The sequence below is a fragment of the Candoia aspera genome, chromosome 5, assembly GCF_035149785.1.
Source record: "Candoia aspera isolate rCanAsp1 chromosome 5, rCanAsp1.hap2, whole genome shotgun sequence".
NCBI lineage: Eukaryota > Metazoa > Chordata > Lepidosauria > Squamata > Boidae > Candoia > Candoia aspera.
The window spans coordinates 13,924,454-13,945,653 of NC_086157.1; the positions used below are offsets into that span (position 1 = coordinate 13,924,454).

The 21,200-nt window shown below is 39.8% G+C and overlaps 1 protein-coding gene across 1 annotated transcript in view; it reads left to right on the plus strand.

The window, feature by feature from the left end:
* WASHC2C (WASH complex subunit 2C) overlaps positions 1-21,200 on the plus strand; it is a 78,313-nt gene that overhangs the window by 13,179 nt on the left and 43,934 nt on the right. The window contains exons 4-10 of the mRNA XM_063304378.1: positions 1,042-1,212; positions 8,002-8,095; positions 10,110-10,165; positions 10,441-10,485; positions 13,164-13,259; positions 19,502-19,583; positions 20,692-20,748. Coding sequence (XP_063160448.1) covers positions 1,042-1,212; positions 8,002-8,095; positions 10,110-10,165; positions 10,441-10,485; positions 13,164-13,259; positions 19,502-19,583; positions 20,692-20,748 — 601 coding nt within the window. The remainder of the gene's footprint in view (positions 1-1,041; positions 1,213-8,001; positions 8,096-10,109; positions 10,166-10,440; positions 10,486-13,163; positions 13,260-19,501; positions 19,584-20,691; positions 20,749-21,200) is intronic.

Below are 21,200 nucleotides of genomic sequence, written 5' to 3' on the forward strand. Positions count from 1 at the left end.
TCAGCTTACTGGTACTGCAGGGAGGACCTATTAGATTGGTCTGCCCCAGGCAACTAATGGGTCCAGTCAGGTTCTAGAGGGAGCTTGGGGTTTACTCTAAGGATCTGAATTAATAGGTTTTGAAGTGATCGTGGACAAATGTAGCCCATCACAAGAAAGATGAATTGTAAAAGCTGGATTTCCTCTCTTCTGTGACAGCAGTTGAACAGTTAAAGAAGAGTGAATACAGCAAAAAAGACTGGAATAAAGTAAGGGGAAAGGGGATTTTTATTTTTGGTACAGAAGGAAGAATTAGATCAGACAGAGTACTAGGGAAAGCATATGGTATCACAGGAAGAGGTCTTCTCAAGAATGTGCTTGAAGTTTATCTGTTGCTTGATTCCCTAACATTATCTTCGCTGCAAGGGGGAGGGGGGCACTGAAGTTGACGGGCTACATTTCCCTGAAAAGAAGGATGGACAAAAGGTATGTCTAGTCTCTGAGCTGCACAGTGCACATCATTCTAAAACTTTTGTAAAAGGCACGTACAACTGAAGCACAAAACTAGCAGTTACTCTGTTGCTTGGCAGACACCCTGAGGACTATTATTGCCGCTGCTACCTAAAATTCAGTTTTACTGTTTTCTTTGGTTATAGCCTGCGTTTTGATGGGATTATAGGAAAATATAAGAGGATACCACACTTGAAGCCTAATTCTCCTTCCCTCTGTCACATTCTGCCTAATGTTAAAAGTTGTTCTGTATCAGCATTGTTGATTGTATCTTGAATATCAAGTCTTGTACAGTATTTGTAGTAGTGTTGCATGTTATATTCTGTCCTCATTTCCCTATCATTTTTTCTAACAAATTAGTTAGAGACTAGATTTTCTTGACTTATTTTATAACATTTATTTTATAACATTCCATTTTATGAAGTTAATCTATTTACCTGGGACATCTCACCTCCATATTCAGTAAATCAATTCTATTGCAAGTAATTTCACAGTGCTGACTTCTTCCATTGTGTGTAAAAAATAGGGGGTTGGTATATTTTGATTTTGTAGGAGAAAACCCGTGAACAGAAAGAAGCTGATTTGATTCCCAAAATCCAGGAAGCCATCAATTTTGGGCTGCAGGTATTAGACAGTGCCTTTGAACAACTGGATATAAAAGCAGGGAACTCAGACTCTGAAGAAGAAACCAATGAAAGGCTGGAATTAATACTAGAGCCTAAGGTAATGGAACTTTGTATTACTTGCCACTTCAATTTTACTGGATTGACTTATTCATTCTTGGGGTTGGTTGGTTCCCTAGTCCTGCCAGGACCGGTCTTATCCTCTTATGGGTTGAATTAGATCTGCTGTCACTGGATTTTATTGTATTTTATATTGGTATTTATTGCTTATTGATATTATTTATGGTTTTATTGAATTTTAAACTGTTTTTATTGTGAACCACCCAGGGTCCTTCGTGTGGGAGATATGGGCGGTGATAAAAATATGATAAATAAATAAATAAATAAATAATGCAGTAGTGAAACCTATTTAATGACCTCAGGCTAGTCACCATCTCTTGATATTTAAAAGTAAAATGTGGAGACTGCTGCTTAAAGTGGTATGTATCTGCTGGCCAGTAATGCTTATATGAGCCAGTTTGGTGTAGTGGTGAAGGCACCAGGCTAGAAACCAAGAGACCGTGAGTTCTAGTCCTGCCTTAGGCACAAGGCCAGCTGGGTGACCTTGGGCCAGTCACTTTCTGTTAGCCCTAGGAAGGAGGGAATGGCAAACCACATCTGAAAAACTTTGCCAAGAAAACCGCAGGGACTTGGCTAGGCAGTCTCTGAGAATCAGACATGATTGAATGGATTAAAAAAATGCTTCTATACTCTTGGATCTTTTTTTTAAAAAATGGGATTGCATTTGCATCTCTCCACTAGTCTGCTACAGAGTTTGATCATAGATTTAAATCAAATCACTTTATTTGGTCAATGCAGATCAGCCTCTTAATATATTACCTAGGCAGGCAACAAGGATTAATAAAACTGTATGCTCAAACCTTGCTAATGTGGTACTTTGTTTCCTTGGCCTGCTTTCCTCTGTTTGTTTTCCAGTAATTGTATTTGTAGACCACATCCTCCCATTTCTGTAAATTAATGAAAACTAGCTCTCACGGTTGCTTGGGAAACCAGAAATTTTTTGCTTGTAACCGAAACTATACAGGTAATTCTCGACTTATGATGGCAATTGAGACTGGAATTTCTGTCACTTAGCAATGCAGTTGTAAAGTGTGACCGCATCGCTTAGCAATGGCAATCCCTGCAGTCTGGGTTGCCATTGTTAACTGAATGCTGTGGTCATTTGGTGAGGCAACCTCCTGCTGGCTTCCCACAACCAAAGTCAGTGGGGAAGCTGGCAGGAAGTTGCAAGTCCCAGGCCTGCAGGCAGGTAAGAGGCTGCTGCCAGGTGGGGAAGGGAGTAAGGGTGTGCACAGGGGTGCAAGGGAGTGTACAAGAGGGTCAGGGAGGGTGCGCAGTGTTGTGGATCGGGGAGGGTATGTGGGGGTACGAGGGAGGCATGTCGAGGGTCGGGGAGGGTAAATGGGGGTGCATGAGTGGCTGGCGTGGCATGAGCGCAGAGGGGCTGGGGAGAGTGCACAGGTGGGGAGACTTACATTGACTCTCTGGGGAAGCTGGCAGGGAAGGTTGCAAATGGCGATCATGTGATCGTGGGGTGCTTGGCAACCGGTCGTAAGTGTGAATGGGTTGCCAAGCATCCAGATCGCAATCACATAGCCATGGGGGTGCTGGGATGGCTAGAACTCCAAGGACTGGTCATAACCACCATTCATTCAGTGTTGTTGTAAGGTGGAATGGTTGCTGACCGGTGGAATGGTTGCTGACCATTCAGCATAGGTCATAGGTCAAGGGGTGGTACAGTGTATGAACAGAGCAGCTCAATTTCCCAGAAGCAATGTAGAGAAAAATCTTCTGGTTTTGTAGGAAAAACGGTCTTACAAGGCCTTCTTTCCTTTTACTTTCCATCTTAGACTTTGAGGTAGCCAAATTAGCTGGAGCATGGCTATGTTCTGGCTACAAAAGGAGAACCCTTCCAAACCTGAATGTTAGTGTGTTGGAAATAGATATTGGCCTGGTGTGTACTGGAGAGAGAGAAAGAAAATGTGCAGGCTAGTGCTGAGCAAACCAAAAACATACTCCGGACGAAGCCAACTTGGAGAGTGCATAGGAACCAGAGTAGCATGCAGAGGGTGATTGGAGGCCCTGTAGAGGCAGGAGCTGTGTCAGAAGCATGAGTGACTGAACTCTGTGAATATTAGATATGAGAATTTATGTATGTATGTATGTGTGTTTTAATTTTTTAAAATTTTTATCCCGCCTTTATTATTTTTATAAATAACTCAAGGCGGTGAACATACCTAATACTCCTTCCTCCTCCTATTTTCCCCACAACAACAACCCTGTGAGGTGAGTTGGGCTGAGAGAGGGACTGGCCCAAGGTCACCCAGCTGGCTTTCATGCCTAAAGCAGGATTAGAACTCACAGCCTCCTGGTTTCTAGCCTGTTGCCGTAACCACTAGACCAAACTGGAATCAGGAACATTTGCAGCCATGTCCAACGTCCCCATTCCCAGTCAGAAACTGAAAGATGACAAAGTTCAAGTGACATCTTAGGCCAAAACTAGGCCCCAAAGCCTAGAAAATACCAGCCAGCAACCAGGCAGCCAAACCTGGGGGACTAAAGGGCTCCTAAGATCCAAGCTGAGGAGAAAAGAATATTAATATCATATTTAGTTATAATATTTGGAATGCTAAGGTGGGCAGTCAGATGACACCTGGAATTACAGGTAAGCATGGCCTGGGAGAACAAAACGAAGCAGGACATAGGCTGATAGAATTTTGCCAGGACAACTCACTCTGCATAACAAACACTTCCAACAACCTAAGAGACGGCTTTATACATGGACTTCACCAGATGGACAACACCGAAATCAGATTGACTACATCCTTTGCAGCCAAAGGTGGCGGACATCTATACAGTTGGTAAAAACAAGACCTGGAGCTGACTGTAGTTCCGATCATGAACTTCTTATTGCACAATTTAGGATCAGACTAAAGAGATTAGGGAAGACCCACAGATCAGCTAGATATGAGCTCACTAATATTCCTAAGGAATATGCAGTGGAGCTGAAGAATAGATTTAAGGGACTAGATTTAGTAGATAGGGTCCTGGAAGAACTCTGGACAGAAGTTCTCAACATTGTTCAGGAGGCGGCAACAAAATACATCCCAAAGAAAGAGAAAACCAAGAAGGCAAAATAGCTGTCTGCTGAGACACTAGAAGTAGCCCAAGAAAGAAGGAAAGCAAAAGGCAACAGTGATCGGGGAAAATATGCCCAATTAAATGCAAAATTCCAGAGGTTACCCAGAAGAGCTAAGGAATTATTTTTAAACAAGCAATGCGCGGAAGTGGAAGAAGACAATAGAATAGGAAGGACAAGAGACCTCTTCCAGAAAATTAGAAACATTGGAGGTAAATTCCAGGCAAAAATGGGTATGATCAGAAACAAAGATGGCAAGGACCTAACAGAAGAAGAAGAGATCAAGAAAAGGTGGCAAGAATATATGGAAGACCTGTATAGGAAGGATAACAATATCGGGGATAGCTTTGACGGTGTGGTCAGTGAGCTAGAGCCAGACATCCTGAAGAGTGAGGCCTTAAGAAGCATTGCTAATAACAAGGCAGCAGGAGATGACGGCATCCCAGCTGAACTGTTCAAAATCTTGCAAGATGATGCTGTCAAGGTAATGCATGCTATATGCCAGCAAATTTGGAAAACACAGGAATGGCCATCAGATTGGAAAAAATCAACTTATATCCCCATACCAAAAAAGGGAAACACTAAAGAATGTTCAAACCATCGAACAGTGGCACTCATTTCACATGCCAGTAAGGTAATGCTCAAGATCCTGCAAGGTAGACTTCAGCAATTCATGGGGCGAGCATTGCCAGATGTACAAGCTGGGTTTAGAAAAGGCAGAGGAACTAGAGACCAAATTGCCAATATCCGCTGGATAATGGAAAAAGCCAGGGAGTTTCAGAAAAACATCTATTTCTGTTTTATTGACTATTCTAAAGCCTTTGACTGTGTGGACCATAACAAATTGTGGCAAGTTCTTAGCGGTATGGGGATACCAAGTCATCTTGTCTGCCTCCTGAGGAATCTGTATAACGACCAAGTAGCAACGGTAAGAACAGACCACGGAACAACGGACTGGTTTAAGATTGGGAAAGGAGTACGGCAGGGCTGTATACTCTCACCCTACCTATTCAACTTGTATGCAGAACACATCATGCGACAAGCTGGGCTTGAGGAATCCAAGGCTGGAGTTAAAATCTCTGGAAGAAACATTAACAATCTCAGATATGCAGATGATACCACTTTGATGGCTGAAAGCGAAGAGGAACTGAGGAGCCTTATGATGAAGGTGAAAGAAGAAAGTGCAAAAGCTGGCTTGCAACTAAACCTCAAAAAAACCAAGATTATGGCAACCAGCTTGATCGATAACTGGCAAATAGAGGGAGAAAATGTAGAAGCAGTGAAAGACTTTGTATTTCTAGGTGCGAAGATTATTGCAGATGCTGACTGCAGTCAGGAAATCAGAAGACGCTTAATCCTTGGGAGAAGAGCAATGACAAATCTTGATAAAATAGTTAAGAGCAGAGACATCACACTGACAACAAAGGTCCGCATTGTTAAAGCAATGGTGTTCCCCGTAGTAACATATGGCTGCGAGAGCTGGACCATAAGGAAGGCTGAGCGAAGGAAGATCGATGCTTTTGAACTGTGGTGTTGGAGGAAAATTCTGAGAGTGCCTTGGACTGCAAGAAGATCCAACCAGTCCATCCTCCAGGAAATAAAGCCAGACTGCTCACTTGAGGGAATGATATTAAAGGCCAAACTGAAATCATTTGGCCACGTAATGAGAAGACAGGACAGCCTGGAGGAGATGCTGATGCTAGGGAGAGTGGAAGGCAAAAGGAAGAGGGGCCGACCAAGGGCAAGATGGATGGATGATATTCTAGAGGTGACGGACCCGTCCCTGGGGGAGCTGGGGGTGTTGACGACTGACAGGAAGCTCTGGCGTGGGCTGGTCCATGAATTCACAAAGAGTCGGAAGCGACTAAACGAATAAACAACAAAGTTATAATATTATTTGCATTTGACAGCTGAAGAATGCCTAAAGACAGGACTAGCCAAGCACTAATAATTAACAATAAAGGCAGGATAGAAAATAAACAACAAATAAATAAGATAAAAAAGTAAAAATAAGCCACATAATGGACCCACACAAGAAGATATGTAGCAAATAATAATATATAAAGAAATAAAATGTAGAAATATATAAGCAAATAGGAGTTATGAGAACCAGATAGATAAGAGCTATAGAAAAACCCTTGAAATAAGGGGATATATCCTCAATTCTGTTTGTAAAGAAATCTTTATTTCTGTACAAGCAGACCAAACTTCACTTTTTGTTTGTAGTCTGTACCAGTTCCCCAAAAGTGCATCCCACAGGATTCCTTCCCATCCAATTCCTAATGCTATTAAAGGAAGTATTTATAAAGGTAGATGAAGGGGCATGTCTCAAGCAATTTTCCACCAATTTTACTGTCCTGCAATTCTGGATAATTACAGAATACTTCTGTGAAGTATTAGTGGTTTGTTGCTAAAATTTCACAATAAACTTAATGCTGATAATAGTGAATGAAGCAGCAGAAAGTTGTGCTGAGTGGAATGAGTAGATTGGTAATGCTTCTTGGCAGGGATTGCACAAAAGCCTCATTGGTTTCTCATCCCTGCCTTAAAGGTTTGTGTGTAATGTGAGGCTCACCCTTCCCCTGGGGATATAGTTTGCAGTTTCATGCCTCCAGTGGATGAGAAAAATGTTAGTTGCCTCCCAGCCTTTTGTTTTCAGCTTATTATCTTGTAGTTTGCTTGTTGTACTTTTACTTTTATGTCCAATGGATAGCTGGTGTGAATTGTAAACACTGCTTTGGGTGTTGATATGTGAATCTCCCCCTCCTTCAAAAGAAACTTAATTTTGTTCCAAACACCTTTTGAGATTGAGATTTACTGAGAAGCTTTATTTTAAAGTCTGGGCAAGATGTGTTTCTAGAAATTTAGGGGGCAAATTTCTCATCTGGTTGGTTATAGGGAGTGATGCTGCATGCCTTTGATTCCATATAGAAATAGAAGCCATATAGTCCCACCTAATTCTTCTAACCTATTATTAGTAAGACTCAGGGACAGGGGAAGTATTACGCTAGTAGCTCCAAAAGTAATATGCCTGTCATAACTGGTTATAGCAGTGTTTCTCAACCTTAGCAACTTTAAATTGTGTGGACTTCAACTCCTAGAATTCCCTAGCTGGCATGTTGGCTGGGGAATTCTGGGAGTTGAAGTCCACATAGCTTAAAGTTGCCAAGGTTGAGAAATGCTGGGTTAGAGTCTGAGCATGAACTTCTGCCAGGCTCAAGTCTGGAAGGAGAACAGAGCTCCCATATCCTGAATATTTGGCAGGCTTCATGCATGCCACGCTATGGTTTGTTTTAGCATTGGTTTATTTAACAAGCCGTAGGAGACAAGTTTATGCATAACACTAAGCCATAAACATGGTTTGCAAAAACAATTGCTGGGCTTATACATTATGCTATGTGATTATTTTTTCTTTTTGGCTTTAGTGTAACATTTAAGCCCACTCTTCCTTGTACCCTTAAAGATCTATTAATACAAGTTTAAAAGGCAAGATAGGAGAATCCCATTAAAGTAGAATATGAGTTGCAGATTACCTTGAGATAATTTTTATACATTATTAGTAATGTGATGGGTAGCTAATTGAGAATTTGGGAACTGGTAATTAATCCTCAAGAGAAGAGTTGTACAGATTGTTATATTTTGAAGTTTAATCTTTAAAAAGTGGGCTTTAAATTGATTTATTTTTTACAGGATCTTTACGTTGATCGACCTTTGCCGTATTTAATTGGCTCCCAACTGTTTATGGAACAAGATGATGTTGGGCTTGGTGATCCTTCCAGTGAAGGTAAGTGAAAGAACTAGTAATAAATTGTTATAGGCTAATTTATTTTTAATGCTTACTATAGGCCAGTTATTAATCATTAGGTATGTGCAAGATATTTAATCTTCAGAGACAGAGCATTCCAGGGAACTCCAGAGTAGTCTATTCTGGACTGTGGTGATTCAGCCATTCTGAGGGTGGTCTAGCAATTTTCTGGAAATAAACCTAACCATAATATGGGATGGAACACATAAAAAAGACCATGAACCATTTTCTGTTCTTTAGATAAACGCACACATACATATACAGTACATAATTTTTATTGAAGATCTTAATTACAGTAATAAAAAGTAATAGAAACTAAACTCAGAGAAAGGAAAATAAAAAGAGAATGTAAAAAGTGCAAAGAAAGAAAAAGTAGAAAAGGAAAAGAAAATGGAAAGAGTGAATTAAAGAAAAAGAAAATATATAAAGAAGTGACTTCCAATCTTCATCACTACAAGTATAAACAAGTTAGATTGCTTTTCACCTCCTATAAGGTTACAAACATATATCTCTTCTTCCCATATCCCATAGTTTGTCTATAAGACTTCAACTTTTCAATCCTGGTGTCAGCAAAAAGTCCATAAAGGGCTGCCGGAATTTCATATCTGTCATTCCTTCATTAACATCCTTTAGACATAGTCTATCCGTAGAAGCAGACATCATTACTGCTATTGTTGGTATTGTGGCTACTAATTTCTGGCCCATTCCTCAAAGATCTCCTTTAATATTTCAAATGTTCTAGTGTTTTGTGTCATTTTGTAAATCCCAATCCTAATCAAAACTAAACGCAGGGGTTTTTTTTTCCTTTTTGCCTGGAATCTTTAGTCCCCTCTAGTGTCCAATTAAAATGATCAAGTATCTAATCTCTGTTATGACTTACAGTAGGCAAAATAATTTTGGTTCCCATGAAAAGCTGTTTATTTATATAGTTAGTTCCAAAATCTTATAGTAAAGGTTTCAATATTCCAAATTTGTCTGAACCATTAATTCATTTATAACTTTTTTGGTTCAAAAACTTATTTAGCTTTTTGCCATTTATTTCAAATTCTTTAAGTTCTTAAACTTATAGTTAATTTTTCTTTTGTTCAGAAATGGACTCACCAGGTGGCTTTTCAAACTTGTTGTTCCAAAGACCTCTACTAGCTTTAAGATGGTTAGAAAAGCAATTTCCAAAAGTGAGTAGAAATGAGATTAGCAAACATAGTGTCCTTTAAAAGGCTCTGCTCCAGTTGTGAGCATGATGATTGATCCCTTCAACTCCCGGCACTCAAACCTGTGGAAGACTGCTGTCCTGTGGTCTCCTCATGAGGAGCAGCCACCTGGAGCACAAGTGGGCAATCTCCTGTCCTTTCCTTGTCCAGAGAGGTTCTGAAGAACCGGTCTGCTAACCTCTTCTTCAGTCTTTGCCACAGTCATGATCTCCGCTTTCCACGGACACGTGTTTAGTTTGCCATGCCTCCACCAGAACTCCAAATCATTTTCTGTTCTAAAAGATTTCCTTTCAGAAGATTGCCAGGCTACTCCTGAAATAACTGGACCAGCGTGGACTGTAGGAAAGACAGAACATTTCTGAGTACTCTTCTTGCACTGAACCTATTTCTCTCTTTTATCTAAAGAATTTACCTTAGAAAATTAATACAGGGATGGCTTGGGTTGGGGCACAGGGAGGAAATTATGTGCATACTTATTGTATTTATGAGTAACTTTTTTTTTATCAAAGTACTCCAAGCAGTTTATAGTAATTCAAGAGATATAATGCGAAACATTAAAAAAAACTATTAGGAAAGATGGAGAAAAGGTATATTCAGGTATCAGCTTGTTACATAATTACTACATAGAATGTTGGGGGCATCTAGGAAACTTGAAAGGTTATAATTTCCAGAAATAAAAAGTAAACATATGTCATATCCTGAAACAGAGGGAGGCACTTAGAATATAACCAATTAGAGAAGCAGTGCACAACTCTTGTCTTTTTCCGTCTATGGAACAAAAGGTTCAGTGGATGGTGACCATGGAAGCCTGATGGACAGTGAAGGAAAAGAAGAAGAGGTGAGTAGGTTGATAATCTCTTGAGGAATTTTTAAAAATAGCTTCTAAATATAAAATTCTAAGGTTTCTAGGAAGTTAAGGGATTTATCAATTTACAATATTGGTGGGTATACTTTTTAAATTAAGTACTCATTATCCTTGTCATAGATGAAAACAATTCAGATAGTATTTCAGAAGAGTTGCTATCCAGAGGGCAGTTGTGTAGAAGCCCAAGACAGTTTCTGCATGCTCTCAAGTTGAGTGCCACTTCTCTTCAATTTGCCTTTGCCTTTCAGGAACTGGAAGAATTTGGGACTACAAGTGATGAAGATCAGAAACAGGTAAGAAACGCATTTTGCCAGCTTTCCAAACAACCATTGGGTTGAGAAAATAAATAGCATGAGAAAATAAATTGTTAAGATAGAATGCTACAGGTGACTAAAACAAGTTTCCCTCCCTCTTTTAAGTGTAAGAATTCACATTGAGTGGTCATGTACTCTGTACTGGATGGAAGAGAAAAGTAAAGATGCATTTCTCTTTCCCCACCTCACTTTCTCCCCAGACTGTTTTATTTCTAGGCACCCAGGCTCAAAATTATGGAAGTTCTGTTTAGGTAATTTCAACAATGGTTTTTAATTAGTCTCTTGACTCCTTTCCTAAAAGCCATATTCCAAATGTCTAAGTCTGCCTTGCTGTGTAATGTATGTAGAAGGCCATTCCTGCTTAAATTTGATTGAACTTCTAATGTTTTAAAGGTTAAGATTGTGAAGAGCAAAAAGAAGGAATATAAAGTTGGACTATTTGATAGGGGATAAATTATTTGTTTGATATTTCTGGTAACTCCTAATTGACTTTTTGCTGAAACAGGACTGAAAATGATAATTTCTGGATTGCGTATTGATAAAAGTTAGGCTATGGGGAGAAGAGTTTTTTTTATTTGTAACTTTAAAAGTGTATGGAAAGTTATTATATTAGCTTATGCTCGATGTGATGAAGGTTGGAAGCCAGTTCTTTATTATTGTCTTTGTTGCCTTTTCCTTTTCTTTTTTCTGCACCTTCTGAACTTTTTTCTTTTTCTTTTTTCTCCTAATTTCATTATTAGTTTTTACTACGTTTATTAAAAACATCAATAAACTTGTTAAAAAAAATTGGATGAAATGCTGTTATGAATATATACTGTCAGTTTTGCCATTGATGCATATTCACCAATTTTGGTCACTCCATCTTGTATCATTGGCAGAGTTTCACTTTTCTAGTGTTGTGTCAGGTTCATTCTTGCCACTGTCAGAATATATCTTAATAAATTGTGATACTTTTCATTTATGCTTTCTAGAATTATTCCCAATAAAAATGTTATTTTTAATAATAATAGTTTCAGTTCAAGTTTTATTTTTAAAATTTTCTGAATATTGTGGTATATTTATTTCTAATACTTTTTGAGTTTTTTTGCATGACAACCACATGTGATAAAATATATCTTTTTTATTGTGGCATTTTCAACATTTATTATTATATGATTTGTCTGTCTTGGATACACCATCTGTAAAATATTTTATACCAGTTTTCTCTCAGATTATAGCTTGGTGTGAATTTTATTCACTTGTTCTGTAGCTCTTCTCATTGCTCCATTGTAATTATTTCTTTTAAATTTTATATCCACTTTATCATGCAGCTCTTAATTTGTTCTGCCTTTGTTATATTTCCATAGTAATTTGTAAATGTGTCCCAATAGATTATCTTGATTCTGTAAAAACATTTCAAATTTTGTCATATTTCTCAAGGTCTCTTCATCTTTCTTTAAGTCTTCTTTCTTTTTTTATTCTTCCAGCAATGTGTAAATATATTAACTATGGTAAATTCCTGCCTTCAATAAGTAGTTCTTGTGTCTTTATTTTCTGAATTTGGATGTAGTGTATTAGCATATGTAATTAAATCTTTCTTACTGTAGTTATCCGTATTGCAACCGAAACTCTCCCCACAACCCGGGTTCGATCCGGGTAGCTGGCTAAGGTCAACTCAGCCTTCCATCCTTCTGAGATCGGTAAAATGAGTACCCAGCTTGCTGGGAAAGGTGACAACTGGGGAAGGCAATGGCAAACCACCCTGCTATAGTCTGCCAAGAAAATGTTGTAAAAGCAGCGTCCCCCCAAAGGGTCAGACATGACACAGTGCTTGCACAGGGGACCTTTCACCTTTCACACAAAAACATTTGACATTAATGGTGAAATTGCCAGACTTATCCTTATTTTTAGAAAGTTCCAGATTTTTAGCAAACTTTGTTATATAATATGCTCCTTCAAATTCTTTTCTTCTTTTGTTGTTTTGTGGCATAAGTACCTGTGAGGTCCATTGGCTAAGCCAGCTCCTTCTATAATTGGTGTTCTGGACTCCGCCCAGAGTCACTCTTGAGTGAGATGGGTGGTGACGAAATTTGAAATATAAATAAATAAATGTTCTGCTATTTGATGATTGTATCCATTCTGTTATCTATGATAGGCAGTTTGGTTGATAATATAATTTGAAGTTTGGAAATGCATGTCCACCTCTTTTAGCATCATTTCTCAAGATGGAATGTTCACCGTCTCAACACTTTTTGCCATCTTTTATCTGCCTCTGTGCAGCCTTCCAGCAGTTTTGATCAATTATTTATATGTTTCTTTGCAACTTCCCTGACTTTGATGTTATCACTTGCATTTTGACTAACTGGCTTTCAGAGGAAGAAAATGGAACCTCTGTAGCATAGTAATATAATAAGAACTTGATTCTAAGCACTATTGCCGACTGTGCTTTGAAGAGACTTTCAGGATAATATGAAGTGAAAGCATTTGACAAGAGAAGAAAGCAGACCATGCTACCTGTCAAGTAACTTACGAACATCTGTTCTGGATATTCTGTTGCAGAAAAGGGAAGGTGTTCTCTGAGGACATTAAGTCCAAAGCTGGCTAGATCTACTTCCTTACAGGAAATTTCTTTCTCAATTGCAGTGAAATATACAGTATTTACAGTATTTGTCTTCCAGAGGACAGTACTGATGAGTGATGAAGATGAAGACCTTTTTGGTGACTATGAAAAAGGAGAAGAGGAAGAGGGTGACCTAGAAGAAAATACAACATTGGTAAGAAATTGCTGCTCAACTTCACCACCAGTTTTATGAGAAAGTGTTAATAAAACATGTTAGTAAGATGCTCATAGCACTTGTTATAGCACTGAAAAGTACAATATATTTATAATATGATCAAATGAAATTATTGCTTAGAAAATTGTGTTCCAGTAATGTTATATTGTACCATCCTTCATAATTATGCTACATATTTATGCTACATACTATTTCATTAAGAAACATTATTTTGTATATGTCTGAAAAACAAATGGTAACACTCTGACTGTTTTCCATCATATATTTGAGGGTGTGGTGAGGTGTGGACATGTGTTTGCGGGATCTGATTGAAAGAGACAGGGCCACACAGTTTTCCAGTTGTTTCCTTTTTTATTCACTTAAAAATTGGTAAGAAGCAATTCCAGCCAAGCATTATGATAAATGTTTTGTTTTTCTACTTCAAGTTTCACTAATTATTTTGCATTCTTTTCTAAACAATTCCCCCTCCTACTGACTGCTGACTCGACATAGCTTGATAAAAAAGTACAGATTGAACGTTTTTCCTCTCTAACTTTTAGCCACAAAACTATTTATTTATTTATCGAATTTAGTCACCACCCATCTCACTCAGAGAATGACTCTGGGCAGTTTACAATAAAACAGGAATAAAATATTAGTTAAAATACAATAAAACAATACAATAAAAACCAATCTTAAATAAATAATATTCCAAGAGGTTGATGATAAAAAATTCTTAATTTAATTTCCAGGGAGCATCTTCAGGGCACTAGCCACCCCCAGGGTTGGATACCCCTCCTCCCACCCCACGCGAGGTGGCAGAGCCAGGTCGTCACTCTTTCCAGAAGGCTGGGAGAGTGGGGGCCCGCCTTACCTCTGGGGAAAGAGTGTTCCACAGGGTGGGGGCAATAGCAGATAAGGCTCTCTTCCTGGGACCTGTCAATTGACATTCTTTCGTAGATGGGTTCCGCAACATGCCCTCTCTGCCTGACCTGAGGAGGCAGACCAGCACCCAATTCAGCTCCCGCAGCAAAGGTGTTACATGTGCCATCCTTGGGGCACCCAAAATTGCTTGTGCGGCTGCATTCTGAACCAGCTGTAGTTTCCAGATACTCTTCAAGGGTAGCCCCATGTAGAGTGCATTGCAATAGTCTATATGGGAGATGACCAGGGCATGAGTGACTGACAAAGGGCTTCCTGATCCAGGAAGGGGCACAACTGGTGCACAACATGAAGTTGAGCAAAGGCCCTCCTGGCCACGACTACCACCTGCTCCTTGAGCAGAAGCCGTGAGTTAAGGAGGACCCCCAGATTCTGCACCGGGTCTGTCTGGGGCAGTGCAACCCCATCCAGAACCAAAGGTGGGGAACAACAGGCTTCAGCTGAGCCCGGTAAGATGAAGTGGCTGTATCATGATAATTTTTGTGCTGTGGCTGACCCTTATTAGACTTTCTTGGTTGTTGTTTTTCCCTTGCACTACAAGGTCTGAGTAATAGAAAGTTTCTGCTCCTGTATGTTTGTATTCTGTATCTATCACCCCACCTACTTGACTCTTTTGCTTTGGTTGTAATAGTTACCTGCTGGTCTTGCAGGTTAGGACCTTTAAGAGTCAGTTGCCCACAAATTGACAAGTCAGTACTAACAATAATTATTTCAGAGACCAAATCTTCCATTATACTAACAGTGATTTTTTGCCATTGCCTTTTAGATTGAAGCTAAGCTTCAACTAATGGGACTCTACATTTTTCCCCAAAACATTAGTAATGGCCTCTGAATCAACTTTTTCGAATAGTTGTGCTCTTAGTTTAACTGCCAGTGTTCAAAAGCCTTTCTGCTTTCTGGCCACAAGGACCGTTGCTCTTCTCTGCTCAGATGTTTGCTAGAAAGTTAAGTTAGTAGGTGTGGACCCTATGTTGGGGCAGGTTGTAGTGTAACTTTTACCACAATTACAATAGACATTCTTTTCCCTTCTGTCCCTTCTGCTTTCTTCTGCTTTTTTTTTAAGGTTTTTTTTTATCCTGCCTTTATTATTTTTATAAATAACTCAAGGCAGCAAACATACCTATCTCTGGCGGTAGCAGGATGGAGGGAGTGCATCCATCCTGGCTCTTCTTCAGCAGCTTTCGATACCATTGACCATGGTATCCTTTTGGGGCGGCTCAGGGAGTTGGGGGTGGGCAGCGTGGTTTTGTGCTAGTTCACCTCCTTCCTCCAGGGCTGGTCCCAATCGGTGGTGATAGGGAGCAAGGGATCCGACCCTCGACCTCTTCTGTGTGGTGTTCCACAGGGCTCAGTCCTCTCTCCTCTCCTATTTAACATCTACATGAAACCACTGGGTGAGATCATCCATCACCACGGGATGAGGTATCATCAATATGCTGATGATACTCAGTTATATATCTCCATCCCGGGTGAAGTAAGTAATGCGGTGGCTGCCTTTTCTCAGTGCCTGGGGGCTGTGGGGGCCTGGATGGGGAACAGCAGGCTTCAGCTGAACCCTGGTAAGACAGAGTGGCTGTGGATTGACAGCTCCTCAGTATCTGGGAAGTTGTCATCTTTAGTTGTGGATGGGGTTGCACTGCCCCATTCAGAACCGGTGTGGAACTTGGGGGTCCTCCTGGACTCACGACTCCTGCTCAAAGAGCAGGTGGCAGTCATGGCCGGGAGGGCCTTTGCACAATTTTGTGTTGTGTGCCAGTTATGCCCTTTCCTGGATCGAGATGCCCTCTGAACAGTCACTCATGCCCTGGTCTTCTCCCACATAGACTATTGCAGTGCACTCTACATGGGGCTACCCTTGAAGAGTATCTGGAAGCTTCAGTTGGTCCAGAATGTGGCCGCACGGGCAGTTATGAGTGCCCCAAGGTCAGCACATGTGACACCACTGCTGCACTGGGTGCCAGTTTGCTTCCGGGGCCAATTCAGGGTGTTGGTTATGACCTTTAAAGCCCTACATGGCATGGGGCCAGGTTACCTGAGGGACTGTCTCATCCCCATAACATCGGCCCGTCCCACCCGGTCATGCAGAGAGGGCATGCTACAGATCCCGTCGGCAAGGGAGTTCCACTTGGCGGGGTCCAGGAGGCAAACCTTCTCATGCAGTGGTACCTGTCATGAGTAAGGGTGGCAAGCAGGGGGCTCCCATCCAGGCTGTAAAGCGCATGTGTAGCACTGAGGAATTAGGTAGCCATTCCAAGAGACACAGATCGGGCCCGCCTTAACCTTTGGGGTTTATATGTCTGGGTTTTTCCCACGCTTCTTCAGTTTGTTAGGATTTTCCTGTTATGTAGCAGCAATAAAACACTAGAGACCTGTTCCTTGTCTCAGTGTGGTTCCTGGCTGTTAGGACAGTACCCACGCTTTGGAACATTCTGCCCCCAGAAGTGAGGCAGGCCCCTTCGCTCCCAACCTTCCGAAAGGATTTGAAGACCTGGGTCTGCCACCTCCCCTGGGGTGGGAAGGGCAGTAGTTCTTCCTGCGAGTGGCTGGTGGCGTAGAGTCCTCCCTACCAAATGTAATCTCTCCCACTTGGATTTTATATTTATACTTATTATTTTAGTATTGTGGTGGTTTATTTTGTAATTTAATATGTCAGTGCTTTTAAAAGGATAATTTTATTGTAAACCACCCAGAGTCCCCCTTTTTGGGGGGAGATGGGTGGTGATGGAAATTCGATAAATAGATAGATAGATAGATAGATAGATAGATAGATAGATAGATAGATAGATAAAATACCTAATGCTCCCTCCTCCTCTTTTCCCCACAACAACAACAACAACCCTGTGAGGTGAAGAGAACCCTTCGTTCTCTTATAGCCACTGTATGAGAATCTAATCTCTTTATTAGCAAAGCATAGCATAGAGAGTACAGAGCTTGTCTGAGGGTCAGCATGAGTGCAGGGATCCACGAAGAACTGGCTCATCATATTTGTGGCATTGGTATCAAAACTGTACTGAGCAGAGCAGAAAAAACATACTGGCAGGAGAGGAGAGCTACAGAGGAGAGAAACTTTAAAGCTCTGTAGTAACTCAGTGGCACAGATTGTTGAATGTCTGTGGTGGTAGGAAATTGATGATTGAATTGGGAGGCGATAGAATGGTAGTTGGACTGGATTTCTTAAGTTAAACATGAACGTAGTTTGATTTTGTGATGTGTTGAACCAAGCCTTTAAAGTTTGTAAACTATCATTTATGCCTGTTTATTATGTGAAAAGGGCTGTTTATGACTTATTCAATAGACATGCTTAGAAGAAAAAGGCTGTGTTCATACACTGTGCTAAGACATGTCTTGTTTAATTGTGATTTCTTAAAAACTACAATTGTGTGAGCTGACACATCTCATTAAGCTAAAAGGCACTATTCATTTATGTAGCTAATTTATATAGCTGCCCATCTACCAATGAAACTCGGGCAGCAAACAAAAGGTAAAACATTATACACAAATCAATTAAAAGAACAAAGTCAGGTCCTCTGTGAAAATACTTTACCAGCATGACCCATATACACATGCTGGGCTCCATTAATATCCCATCCCCAGTGCTTGGGGAAAAGCCAAGTCTTCATGGCCTTCAAGAAGACCAGCAAGGTTGGGGCCACCTGAATTTCCAGGGGAGGCTATCTGTAAGGCGGGCACCATGACTGAAGGCACTCTTCCTAGGACACCAGGTGACACTGCTTCACTGAACCTCAAATGTGCCCACTCTGCTGGATCTCTTCAGACAGGCAGAAACCACTGGGCATAGGTTGCCTGCAAGTAACTTGGGTGCATGCCATGTAGAGTTTTAAAGACGACAACCCGAAATTTAATTGTACCCAGAAGCTTACTGGGAGCCAGTAAGCTCACAAGCAGTGTTACATGTGGTGCACTCAGTGCTGCACTCTGGACCAGCTGAAGCTGCCTAATCTGCAAGAGCAGCCTAATGTGGAACAACTGGGTCACACTGGGAGATGATTAGTACATGAGTGACCCTGAGTAGTGCCTCTCTCTAGGAAGGTGCTGGCCTAGAAACCAGGAGACTGTGAGTTCTAGGCCTCTCCTAGGCATGAAAGCTGGCTGACTTTGGGCAATCTGTCTTTCTCTCAGCCCAGCCTACCTCACAGGACTGTTATTGTTGGGAAAATAGGAGGCAAGAGTATTATGTTCATCGCCTTGAGTTGACACACACACACAGAGATATAGATATATAAAATAAAAAGGCAGTATAAAAATCTAGTAATAATTTGTGCAAAGGCCTTTCTGGCCATGTCTGCCACCTGCTCTTTGAACAGGAGCTGTGAGATCAGGAGGGCCCCTAGACTGTACACCAACACTGTCAGGAGGAATCTCACTCCATCAAGAGTTAACAATGGAAGATCGCTAAATAGAGGGAGGCATCTGATACACAGTTGTTGAGATCATTCAGCAGTCTTCAGACAAAGCTGAACATATCACATTATAGCTTAAATGATATATAAACTCAATTGATGCATCCTCAGTCCTTATATTCCAGCCTCTTCATTTTATTTCTCTTCTTAATCAGTGATGATTGTTTTCTTCTCCTCATTCTACATTTTGTGCTACATTATAGCTTAGTGGAAGTATGTGGCCCATTCAAAAAGCAGGAAAAAATTCATTGTCTTTATAGTAACTTCTTATTTCATGGTGAAAAACCATTATAAAACATCACAAGAGGTGGAAGAGAAACTACAGCACAAATATCAGCGGTGGAATTAAATAGAATGTAGCTGAGATGAGAATGAGATTAGCTACTTTTCCTCTCCTTAAAAATGGAGTAAAATAAAATATATCTGTGAGCATTCTTAATAGAGATGGAATACTGATTGAGTTCTAGAAAGGAAGAAAACACTGCTGGTAGAAAAAGGACTGGATTGGGTTGATTACTCAGAAACAATTTAAATTGTATATATATTTTTTTCTTTTTTTCGCCGTACTTTGAGCTGCTTCTGTCTAGATGGGTGGTATCTTTTTATAATCCTGCTTCTAAATGGCTATTTTCTAACATATATGAACTTGCCAACTTCATTTCACCTTTTTAGTCATTTTGAATTTAAAGGATTCCTCTTTTTAATACATGTACTTCCATAGGTGGTAAAACTGGCAGTACTCCTATTAATTTGAGTTGAGTCTAACATTTCATAGCCTAAAATATGTCTGGCTTTAAGTAATTTGTGATGAAAATGTTTTTTAAAATAACAAAGTGTGTCTTTTCTCCCTCATGCCCATCACCACTTCAAACTCAAAAGAAAAGACCTACATCATTTACTGATGAACTTGCAGCCCGAATCAAAAGGGAAGAGCTATGTAAACAAGAGGAAGAACAACTGTGTAAGCAGTTCCACATACTTTTTTTTCTTTTCCTTCATGATTGAAGTATGATAGGAAATGTTTTTCTAAAGATATTTAAAAACATTCTTTATTTCCAGTAGGCTGGTATACTACAACCCAGCTTATGTCTTTTAATTAATTCTCAAAGGAAATTAATCACTGCTACCAAAGAGAATTCATGAAATATATCTTACACTTCAAAGTACATACTAGATTAAGAAATTAATTTGAATAAACTATTTCTATTAGGAAAAATTTTCTTCCTCCAAAGTTGAATGCAATTATGTTTTGTTAAAAGGATGCCCTATAGAGCCAAGCTCAAAAAAAATAATTTTTACCCTGACAGCACTTGCAGCATAGGTTATTTTATTACTTAATTGTGGATTAGTTGGACTCTGGAGGAAAAGGGAAATTAATAATCTGGCAAGGCCTTCCCCAACCTATGCTCCAGATGTTTGGGGATTAAACCTTGAGAGGGCACTTACTTGATTGAGGAATATCAGTGTATTTGCAAAAATCTGTGTCCTTGTTTTATATCCCATGAATAATTTAATTTATTCATGGGCCTTCCTCAGAACCATATCATAAACAACAACCCTGCAAAATTTGGCAATAATCAGAGGAGCACTCTGGGAAATCTTCATTGTTGATCTGACTCAATAAACATCTACTATTTCCAGGTACAGTTCCGAAGACTGGGTGGTGTACAATATTAACCAAACAGAATAGGAAATACAATATAATAATTATTTTAAAAAAAGAAAGCAATGGAAAAAAACTTGCTACTGTAACTCTGCTCTAAGTAACAAAATAAAATAATAAAATGTAATAAAATAACATAGTAAAATCATTAATAAAACAAAATTTAAAGTAAAAAAATGAAAGCCCAGTCCATTTTTGTAATGTGGCTCTAGGCCAGTGGAAATTGTGTACTCCTGCCATAGGATGATTCACATAATCCAGGCTGAAAAAAGTTGTTCTGTGTAACATTTAGAATTTTTTTAAGATGACCAACTGTGATTTTCTGTTAATTGCACATTTAAATGTTTGATATATAATGCAGTAGTGAAGAAGAAAGACTGATTGTAAATCTTTTCTTCCTGAACAGATATGAAAAATAAGACTATAGTCACTGTTAAGGAAGATGTTAATGTTTTCTCAGATGGTAAGTAGCGGGTGGGGGTGGGGTTGTCCTTAGGTGCTGAGTTCCCTGTGAGAAGGGGAAGAGATGAGGGCAACCCTGAGTCAGCCTTTTTCTAAGGTTCTGAATGTCCTTACTGTTAAATACTATTGTGCCTTGGAAATACTATACATCCATTTTATTATTTATATTCAGAGGAAGTCAGATTGTATGGAGAAGTTGTGTGAAAGGCTTGCATGCCTTTTATTACCATAGTATATTTTAGTTATTTTTTGGCTTTAAGGTCTTTTCTCTGATATAAGGCCCTTTTCAGTGCATTTTAAGGTCCTGTTTCTGTTGCACTGGAACGACAAAAATCTTGACGTTCATAGATTCTCAATTAATTAGATAAAAAGGATTTTGAATTTTGAATCCCCAAAACTGTCCGGGAGGTTGTACAACCACAGCTACTGTGGCTCCTTTGCTCTAATCTTCTG